This window comes from Hippocampus comes, unplaced genomic scaffold, assembly GCF_001891065.2.
Source record: "Hippocampus comes isolate QL1 unplaced genomic scaffold, H_comes_QL1_v1.1 scaffold56, whole genome shotgun sequence".
Lineage (NCBI taxonomy): Eukaryota > Metazoa > Chordata > Actinopteri > Syngnathiformes > Syngnathidae > Hippocampus > Hippocampus comes.
In genome coordinates, this window is record NW_017842056.1 from 636,321 (window position 1) to 647,466 (window position 11,146).

Consider the following 11,146-nt stretch of genomic DNA (forward strand, 5'->3'; position numbering starts at 1 on the left):
CGCGGACGGCGGCGAAGCGCCGCGGCGCTTCGGCATCGAGGAGTGTCCGGGTAGGTCCAGGGGCTGCTGCGAAGTTTGGCAGCCCAAGATCTGGGCCCTCTTTGACGACCCCTACTCCTCCAAAGCGGCCAGGGTGAGTTTGGGCAGAGACACATGTTGCTGAACAACAGTGAGGGGGGGTTCCCCCCCAACAATAATATCCCCAAGGTTGAGAATGACCATTTCAAACTCGATTATAATCCCGGTATTTTGGCGAGGAAAACACTTTTCAAGCTGTTTTATAATTGCACCCTCCCCCTCCCGATTTTAAATGAATTGATTTTAATATTCACTCTCAAAAGAAGAAGTCATGAGATCGTATATAATCTCATGAATACAAATACAGTATAATACATATCATGTTGCTCAAACAACAGATAGATTTTGATTCACGAGAACGGCAATAATGGCTCATGGTCAATTTGACCCGAGGTATGTGCGATGATCCACCCATCATCCGTTTTGTAATCCGCTTCTCCTCACGAGGGCCGCGGGCGTGCCGTAGCCCCTCCCAGCTGTCTCCGGGCAGGAGGCGGGGGACACCCTCAACTGCTTGCCAGCCAATGGCAGCGCACACACCGACGAATGACCATTCGCGCTCTCATTGTCCAAAAGTGTCAAACTGTAGGAAGTAAAATCCCAGCTAACATGGAACTTGCGCATGCGCAAATCAATCCCCCGTGGCATTATGGGAAAAAATGCTCGCTTTTTCGCACTTGGCCTGTATTATATCAATGCAATCGAACGCGGTCACGCTTGTAAATACCCGAGAACGTATACGAACTCTAACCTAACGCACAAGTCAGTGAAAGATTCATCCCGCCCTCCCTACCCTCACAGGCGCACACAAGTTGCAGCTGAAGCACAAACACCAGAACAGGAATAATATTGGAAGAGAATGTCTACTTGTGATCATTTTTATGTTTTTAAAATTAGAGAGACAGATGGATAGCTAGCTAGCTAGCTAGCAAGATAGCTAGATCGCTCGCCCGTGACCCAAATGATGATAAGCACATTTGAAAATGGATGGACAGAAAAAAAAAAATATACAGTCAAACCTCGGTTTTCGTCCATAATCCGTTCCAGAAGGCTGTTTGAAAACCGAAATTGTTCGAAAACCGAAACCACGCTGTTTTTAAAATAAAAATGTTTACTGAACACGTCTGCTTACAATGGAAAGCAACACGAGGAAGCGTCACTTCCTCGTGTAACGAAGGCGAGAGGAGTCAAATGGCGCATTCAAGTGCGCTCAGTTCGTTCGAGAACCGAAATTTGTTCGTCATCCGACGCATAAAAAAACTCGAAATTTTTGGTCGAAAACCGAATTGTTTGAGAACCGAGACGTTCGAAAACCGAGGTTTGACCGTATATATTTGTATTCTTTATTTTGGTGGTATTGACAAAATCATGTCACAAACACACAGGGGAATGTTTTAAAAGGCTGAAAAACAAAATGCAAATCCTTGACCGCTCGCTTGAGCTGAGCTACAGCTGTCATCATTTTATCAGCGGGATCAGCGAAAAAGCGAACCATTTTCAGAGTGCAGAGAAATGTCCCAAGTCCTTGTAGCACTTTCTTGGCGAATGCCTTCACGCGTAAGTAGCATTTAATGTACACGCTAATGGCAGAAAAGCTCAGCGAGCTTTTAGTGGACTTTTTCTCCGTCAGCAACCTTGAACTTGTTCACATTTCAGGCATTTCCTTTCAGCTCATTGCTGCACAAATAAGAACGTTTGATTCCATTTACGCAAGAGATGTCGCGTTAAAGGGCGCGAATTAAAAACTGAATCTTTGAAATCAGCTAGCGAGAAGTGAACTTAGCATGAGTGCATTTTGTTGTGACTCGTGCGGTGTGCTTTGGATGTTTGACGAGGAGGAGCACTGAGTGCATGAGTAGATTGCTATGCTAGCTTCTCAGGCGAGCTGCCAAATAGTTCTTCCGCGTGCTCAAGAGGTGCAGTGTTGTGAATAAGGAACGTGAGAGGTGCGCGGACCATTAAATATGATGTAAATGTGTTAGGTTGGTGGGTACACAGACCGTTAAATAAGATGACAATTCACATTTGGCCTGGCTCTGCATCTGCTATTCGACCGCAGCAAAGTGCATCAGAAAGCACGTCTGCATCAGATCCACGGGCCCGGCGGACAAATGGAAAGAGCTCTGAGTGTGTGTGTGTGTGTGTGTGTGTGTGTGTGTGTGTGTGTGTGTGGTGGCGGTAACAACGCTTTGCAGTGGTCATCCTAATAAATCTCTTCAACATGTTTAAAGTTTCCACCGGTGAAGTGTGATCACTCTCTCATTTGCTCGCACGTACACACATGCACTCACAGGAGACATGCGGTCAGGGGACATATAAGGGTGAGACGGAAAGGGGCGCTAGCAAGCAGCCAGCCTCGCTTCAGATTGCGCAATTGGTAGCAGAAATAGCAGAGTCTTCAATATCATGTTTTCAGACACAGGTAACAGGCCTTCTGATTCCATGGCCGAGTGAATCTCTTTCACATTTGTGTGACATATTTTGCTTTGCTGATTGCTTATAATTGAAGATAAAGAGCGAGGGGAGGCGGCCCTCCGCTGGAGTAGGCCACCTCCTTTCGAGTGATTTTTGCCAGCTGCAACAAAGTGGGTGTTCGAGAGCACGCATGCTCACGTTGGTGTCATTATTCTTGGATGCAAACGCATAGTTGCTAGCTCACCGAGTTGCGAGCTCACCTAGTTTCTAGCTCACCGACTTGCTAGCTCACTTAGTTGCTAGCTCACGAGTTGCTAGCTCACCTAGTTTCTAGCTCACCTAGTTGCTAGCTCACCGAGTTGCTAGCTCACTTAGTTGCTAGCTCACCTAGTTGCTAGCTCACCGAGTTGCTAGCTCACTTAGTTGCTAGCTCACCGAGTTGCTAGCTCACCGAGTTGCTAGCTCACTTAGTTGCTAGCTCACCGAGTTGCGAGCTCACCAAGTTGCTAGCTCACCGAATTGCTAGCTTCTTTGACTTTGTCAGACTGAAGGTTGTTTTCATCGGCCTGTATGGCTGAATGCGTTCATAACACCCAGAAAGCTTCTCATTTTTTTAGTCGAAAATAACTTTTACTGGAGGTGACACAGATGACTCCAGCTTGCTGAATTTGTCAACAGTTCATGTGAGACAAGCGCTCTTCCTTCAAAGAAAGACTGGGAATGTTCATTTGGAATGGGATTGATCAGAGAAGACTTTCTTCACTCTTAATCATCTTGATTTAGAGGAACAGACTTCGGAAGCGCAAAAACGAAAATGTGGACTTTTACCGCCAAGTGACAAAAATAAAAGTCCGACAGTAAAACACTTTTAGCTCGACCGAAAATGAGATCAGACTATCCGACAAATAATCCCATAAAAAACAAACAAAGAACAAACAAATAAATCATTAAAACCTGGGCTTTAACATATTCATGATGAGTTTAAAATATTGGAGCATGATCAAAAAAATTGTTTCAAACATGAACTTATCATTTTGGAATGGGCCTAAATTCAAATTCATTTTTGGCACCACACTGACCAATTTAAAAAGGAGTTGCCGTTGAAATAATTAAGGGAGTTCAATGCTAATCGCTCCCTAAATCGCTGGAAAAGTCATTCTTTTTGGCCAAACGTTAGGTGTGTACAAAAAAAAAAACAAAAAAAAAAAACAAAACTGATTGGTAACCTTTTTTTAATTTTTTTTTTTTTTTTTTAATGTCTGGCTACTCTTTGCTCGCGCACTCAAACGGTACCTCGAGGAACACAATGAATCCGTGCATTATAACGCACACACTGCCGAACTTGACCCGAAAGCGGTGGTGAGTTTCATCCTAAAAGGGAGATGACTTACTGCACGATGTGTAAACACATTCATAGGACATGCGCGCACGCACACACACACACACACACACACACACACACACACACACACACACACACACACACACACACACACACACACACACACACACACGGCAGACATATTTATCCAGCTGTGGGAGTATTTATTTAGTGAGGGAGATACAATTAGTTGAGGCTTTTAGTAAACACTGACGACAGGCTGCTTACGACGTTAAAGCAAACGTGTTCATTCAGTCCCTTGACTGGCTGCCATGTCGTTCATTGAAAAAAGCAACCGTGTGACTCACTTGTTGTTTCTGATGCTTCGCATGATGTGACACGCTCAACATTGTTGGGGACGCTCGCTCTTTGGCCGCCAAGAGAGGAAGCAAACCCTTGGATGACACGAAGCCAAGGCAGACTGATTGAGAAAAGGCAGGAAATGAATGAATGGACACTTGTAGCCTTCTTCTCTTCTGCTGCGGTTGGAATGTGCGGAGGTGTCAGTTCAAAAGATGCTGCCGTCGTTTCCAAGGAAAACAGAATCCGCTCTCTAATTTACATTTTATGTGAGTGATGCAACCCAAGCGGGAGTCAATCACTTAACGTGGCCGGGGGGCATTTCTAGACCCCCTCGGGGTTCACGGGCAAGAAGGATCATGAAGCTCCCCCCCCCATAAAAAAAGTAGTAGTAGTCGGGGGTTCCATCAGGGAGATTCATGAAGCCAGACACATTGTTGCAGAAGGGCTGAACAATTTTGAAAATGTGGATTTTTTTTTTCCTTGCAATTTAATATGTGATTATTTTTTTCATGTAAAAACAATGATTTAAGAATACAGACAATACAGGTGCTGCGCTTACAGCATGTGGACACCGTATAGATCAATAAAGTATACTTACATTATAAAAAATAAAGCCTAGCGAGCGGCCGAAATGGAGCAATTTTTTTTTCTCCAAAATTTCGGCCTTTGCGATTTGAAATTTGCTTTCTGCTACACTGCACTGTCAATTTGCATTCAATTAATTGTCCAGCCCGACACGTCAGTCTCCACAGGGGGTTCCAATTGCTTCGTTCGTATGGACCAATAGCTGCGCGGAAATGCAGAGGAACATTTTCTTAAATAACGATTAAATCAAAATGGATTGCACGTGAAAATTTGACCTCTCCAAAAAGTTTGAAAACAAACAATTCTAAAAAAAAAAAAAAAAAGTTTGAAAACAAACAATTCTAAAAAGAAAAAAAAAGTTTGAAAACAAACAACTGAAAATAAATACATCAATAACATGAAAAATATCAAACATTCAACTCAACTGAACTGTACATATGTAACAGAAATAATGGGGAAAAAAAAACTTTAATTCAGTTATTCTTCGACCAACCACTAGAGGGAGGCAGACATGCCTATCATTGTATTTGTGCTGCACTTTGAGAATAGCTGCCTGCGTAGCGCGCCCTTTTGATGCGTCCCTGGCACCTTTTTGTTGACAAACATTCTGAAAAGGTTTTTGCGAGGCAGCGCTGAAGAACTGTCGTGCGATGTTTTCTCACCAGGGGGTGGCGCTGGCGTCCCTCTTCTTCATCCTGGTGTCCATCACCACCTTCTGCCTGGAGACCCACGAGGCCTTCAACGAGCTCCAGAACCGTACGGAGCTGGTGCTGGTGGGCAACGTGACCCGAAGCGAGCAGCGCTTGGAGATGGTGACCAAGCCCGTCCTGACCTTGGTGGAGGGCGTTTGCGTGCTGTGGTTCACTTTTGAGTTCCTGGTGCGGATCGCGTGCTGCCCGGACAAGCTGCTGTTCATCAAGAACTCGCTGAACATCATCGACTTCGTGGCCATCCTGCCCTTCTATTTGGAGATGGGGCTGAGCGGCCTGTCGTCCAAGGCGGCCAACGACGTGCTGGGTTTCCTGCGGGTGGTGCGCTTCGTGCGCATCCTTCGGATCTTCAAGCTGACCCGCCACTTCGTGGGCCTGCGCGTGCTGGGCCACACGCTGCGGGCGAGCGTCAACGAGTTCCTGCTGCTCATCATCTTCCTGGCTCTGGGAGTTCTCATCTTCGCCACCATGATTTACTACGCCGAGCGGATCGGGGCCAGCCCGCACGACCCCACCGGCGCCCACCACACGCACTTCAAGAACATCCCCATCAGCTTCTGGTGGGCCGTGGTCACCATGACCACGCTGGGCTACGGCGACATGTACCCGCAAACGTGGCTGGGCATGATGGTGGGCGCCTTGTGCGCCCTGGCCGGGGTGCTGACCATCGCCATGCCCGTACCGGTCATCGTCAACAACTTTGGGATGTACTACTCGCTGGCCATGGCCAAGCAGAAGCTGCCCAAGAAGAAGAATAAGCACAACCCCAATCCCGAGGCGCATCCCGACTCGCCGTCGCTCGGGAAGTCGGACAGCAACTCGTGCAGGGAAAGCACTCAGAGCGACACGTGCCCGCTGGCGGCCGACGACGGCCGAGCAGGTCAGACCGCCGCTCTCGGTGATGAGGTCTGCAGATAACGTTTTTTTTATTTCTTTATTTTTTTGGGACCATTCGTGAAGCGTTGTTTGTCAAATAGCTTATTTTAATTGTGCCTTTTGTCTATTTGATCGATTTATCGTCATCATGCGAGGTTCAGACCGGACACAAAATATCACCGAGCACTGCGTGTCTCGCTGGTTTTTGTTTGCGTGCAATTACGCAGAGAAGAAGTCGGCTGCAAATGCAAAGTTATGAAGATGGGCTGCTTTCACCATCGCCACCGAACATCGAGAATGGGTTCCAAACCCCTCGAGCAGAACAGCTCAACACAAGAGCGATTGACCTGAGAGAAAATCAAGTCCTTGGGGAAGTCAACTACCTCCTGTTTGCCAAGGCGTACCAAAGTATTGCCATTCCTCCATTTTCTATTCCGCAGAGGTGTCGCGGGCGTGCCGGAGCCTCTTCCAGCTGTCTCCGTCCGGGCAGTCGGCGGCGAACACCCTGAGCTGGTTACCAGCCAATCACAGGGCACACGTAGACCAACAACCATTCGCGCTCGCACTCACACCGCGATGTTCCATGAACCTGCCATGCCTGTTTTTTAGAATGTGGGAGGAAACCAGAATACCCGGAGAAACTCCACGCAGGCACGGGGCGAACATGCAAACTCCACACAGCCGGGATCGAAGCCACGACCTCTGCGCTGTGAGGTCGACGCGCTAAACACAGGCCCACCGGGCCTCCCTATCAATGAATTAATTGACACATCTTCTTCTGCTCTTGCGTTGCGATTGCGTTGCGATAGATGTCCATTTGAAGTCGAATCATTACTCAGCACGAACAGATTCACAGACCATGAAATCTGACACTGATATGCTGCGTTAGTTGTGTTCTGAGTCTGTTGCAGAACGAGGTTTGCTCTCAGGCGGGCCTGATGCAGTCATCGCTTGCGGGGGGGGCAGCGGGTCAAAGCCTTGCCATTTGTCTGGCGGTATTTTCATTTTATTTTTTTGTGTGTGTGTGCGGTGCTGTCAGACTCCAAACATAACGGCGACGCAAACGTGGCCCTTTCCGAGGAGGAAGGCTGCAGCCTGACGCAGCCTCTGTCCCCCAGTGAAAAATGGTCCCTGCGGTGCCCGCGGCCCAGAGATCGGACCAAGAACGAAGCCGCCTGCTTCCTGCTCACGCCCGGAGAGCCCAGCGTCCACTACGGTGACTTACCGCACCGCGCAGCACAAATGCCGGGAGAAATACGTTATTTCACATCAGATTGTCATTATTTGGCATTACTTCTGGTCGAAAATGTTCCACGAGAGGCTCATGCGCCACGTAAATATCATATGCTAAATTATGCTAAATTAGAGGCACACAGACTACCAGAGACAGGCCTCGATTTAAATCCTGCACGGGGGGATGATGCGTTGGAACGGAGGCAGGTTAGACACACGCACGCCGGCGAGAGGGAGGGCTGCGCCGCAATGGGGGTGGTCACACCTGACTTCAATCACGGCCAATCAAAGCAGCTACTTTCTTTCCCTTTAAGTGCATTCTTTGTGCACCGCCGTCTCGACATGGCAGAAGCACACTCGCGTCGTGAAGTGGCCCTCCCTACCCGCAATCATTCGTGTGCCGCCACACTACAATGATTTCAACCATATCGTCAAATAGTCCAGAGTGTCTGCTGTTCCAGTATTAATGAATGAAATAGTTTGCGTTCGACCGGCCGTCCGCCCTGCGGAAGGTTTCGATCAACTTTCTGCTGCCAAATTGTGACTCAGCCCAGCGCGTCTTCAAGACATTCCTTCCGCTGTGGCCTGTCCACTTTCGTGGAGGCCATTCTGTAAAACTGGCAAACAGCGAACCTTGCGCGATGACAATCAGGATCCAGCGACATTGACGCCACAGCACAGACCATGAAAATAAAGCTTCAACATTTTAAGTTTAAGTTTAAGCCGGCCATTAGCTGTATTGTGTTGGCAAGCTGCTAAAAATCGGCACTGAAGTGGTTTCCAGGCTTCCCCTCCCCCAAAAGGGCTTTTTGGGGAACCAAGCCAGACTTCCCCCATCTCCAATCGGACGGCTCGACGTCCTCCGAGTCATTTCCTTGCAAAACTGCACTTTGTCCAGATAATTTTCCTCACCGAGCTCATGCGAATGTCAAGAAAAAACAACAACACCCAAATGGGCCACTTAGTTTGGCTCCGGTGAGTCTGCTTGGCCCCGCTTTGCTTTACTTTCGTTCTTTCTTTCTTTCCCCTTTTAGCCTCTGACAAGCCAATGGCCCCTTGAAGCCCTGCGGCGAGCGGCACTGATTTGTCAAATAACGCGCTCACCAGCAAAAGCTATCCAAAGTAGAGCGAGAGCACCTCTCAAAACTCAATCTCGGAGAGAGGGAGGAGGGGCTAATTCAATTCCGAGCCATGTGCGCGCCGTCCACGATTCCTCTTCTCGTCAATGTTGAGAGTAACGCGCTACAAACGGAGCACAACAACTCGCCCGTTGCTGTACCGGCCATTTCCTTATCCTCATTTGCGTCAATTGCATCAATGAAATAGCAAATAAATACCGGATGTAATACTCAAGGATGTTGATTGTGATTTGAATTAGAATGACATATTCACCAATCATTTCATCAACTTGGTTGAATTGATATGATTTGCCGACTGTATTTTCCGCACTATAAGGCGCACCGAAAAGTCTTCTATTTTCTTAAAAGCTCACAGCGCGCCTTAAAATCCGGTGCGCCTTGTGTATGGTCGTTACGGTAATACGTCGACCCCAAGATGGCTCCTCGCTGGAGACATGCTTACAATGTTCTAACTTGCTGTTGGTTCAGTGAACTGTGTCGCTGCTTTCTTAATTAAATACGATTTTGTTGCAGCTCTGAAAAAAGGAGAGCTGCGGTGTTGTTTTTTTTTTTTTAAACGCACATTTTATGAATGGTTTTCACAGTCTCAACGAATACAGGTACGTCTTTGTCCGTCTCTCTTCTTCCGTTCGACTTGAGAGGCGTTCATGACCGCCTCGGAAAAACGTAAATTAACGATTTCTTCAATGAAACTACGAAAATTGAAAATAACGCATCGAAACAGAAAAATCAAGCGAGGAAATCACAAAATAAATTCTACAGCCCCCCCCTACAGAATTTATTTTGTGATTTCCTCGTTTGTGAATACAGTACACAACAAAGGAATAAATAACAAACACTTTCTGAGACAGTCCAGTCTCCTCCAATTTACGGATATCTGATCGTTCTGTTGCAGCTACGCTCAAGGAAATGCCAAAATAAATTCTGTCGGGGGGGCTATATAATTTATTTTGTGATTTTCTGTTGTGATGCATTACTGTATTTTCAAATTTCGTAGTTTTATTGAAGTAATCGTTCATTTCGTTTTTTTGGAGGCGGTCATGAACGCCTCTCGAGTCCAACGGGAGAAGAGAAGGCACGGAGAGGACAAAGACGTACCTGTAGCTCCATCTAGTGGATGCATTGTATTGCGCCTTATATTCCAGTGCGTGCAATCTATGAAAACGATTTAAAAATAGACCATTCATTGAAGATGCGCCTCAAAATCCAGTGTGCCTCTTAGTGCGGAAAATACGGTATTTGTTCATCGATTTATGGTTGAATTGAGTCAACGGTGGGGCAAAGTCGGGTGAACTAAAAGTTGGAAAAAGTGCATGACAGTACAATCGGTCATGGCACTTTTTGTGGGCAGGTTGCGATCTTGGCCAAGTTGCCGTATGTTAGCGTCGCATTTTTTAGCATCACGGCAAATGTTATTTTGACATACCGTGTCGCCAGATGACATTTTTTTAAAACCATTATCAATTGACCTTTGCATTTTTTTTCTTTTCATGATTTCTTGCTACGTTGACCCGACATTTGTGCCCTGCCTTGCTCAAAAAATTTCTTTTTGTGTCCTAACAGAGACTTGTAAAGATAAGATGGCAACCCCTGCAAACTACACGAAACCGGATGTGAGCTCACTGACCGGATGCTGACGAATTAAAATATAAAGCACGGACTCAACCTGTCCCCCCCACCGCGCCCCCTTCCTGAAGGATTCGAGACTCAATTCTTCAGGCTTTTGTTCCCCCTTCCATACACACTAAGGTGAATATGAGTTGCATCTTTTACATATGTAAATAGCACATGTTGTCAAGCACGTACTGCATGATTGAGTGTTCTCCGATTCTCATGATTTGAATGTAGCAAGATTTGCATTGAATATGACATGCTACTTTTAGGTTTGCCTACCTCTGCTTGATAGTCATCTTGTTTTTTTTTTTTTTTTAACTATGCAGCTATTTTCCGTAATAGTTACGATCCCTTTATCTATGACTGAAAAAAAACAACAAAAAAAACAAACAATAAATCAAATGCAATACCGCCCTGAAGTCAATGTCGTGACGCCCCGCTCAGTGCTGTGCTGTGATTGGCCAGTGGGCGTTCTTGTACGACGTGTCAGTAACTGTGAACTACTTTGTAGGTTTCCATGAAAGTCTCGTTTTATCTTTCGGGGTTCGAGGTTGCTCGCGATTCGGGACGACTGTCTTCGTCACGCACGACGCAGCATCCCCTTTGTACACTTTCATTTGATTTGACTCAAGAGAAAAAATAAATCGACATTCGTTGAACAATATGGCGCAGTATTGTCTGCCCGCGACATTCAAGCGTACCAACGGCCGTTGCGTCAGGACCAAACGTGCGCTCACGCGGCAGAAAAACGGCAACGCCGAGGCTGGATTTGCAGCGCGTGCTTCAAGTTCATGTGACAGCTTCGTGGCGCC

General features: G+C 46.7%; 1 protein-coding gene across 1 annotated transcript in view; it reads left to right on the plus strand.

The window, feature by feature from the left end:
* Positions 1 to 10,710, plus strand: part of kcnc4 (potassium voltage-gated channel, Shaw-related subfamily, member 4) — a 15,900-nt gene extending 5,190 nt beyond the window's left edge. Inside the window, exons 3-6 of the mRNA XM_019860592.1 lie at positions 18 to 133; positions 5,428 to 6,352; positions 7,388 to 7,564; positions 10,284 to 10,710. Coding sequence (XP_019716151.1) covers positions 18 to 133; positions 5,428 to 6,352; positions 7,388 to 7,564; positions 10,284 to 10,357 — 1,292 coding nt within the window. The 3' untranslated portion in view covers positions 10,358 to 10,710. The remainder of the gene's footprint in view (positions 1 to 17; positions 134 to 5,427; positions 6,353 to 7,387; positions 7,565 to 10,283) is intronic.
* Positions 10,711 to 11,146: the final 436 nt, after the last annotated feature.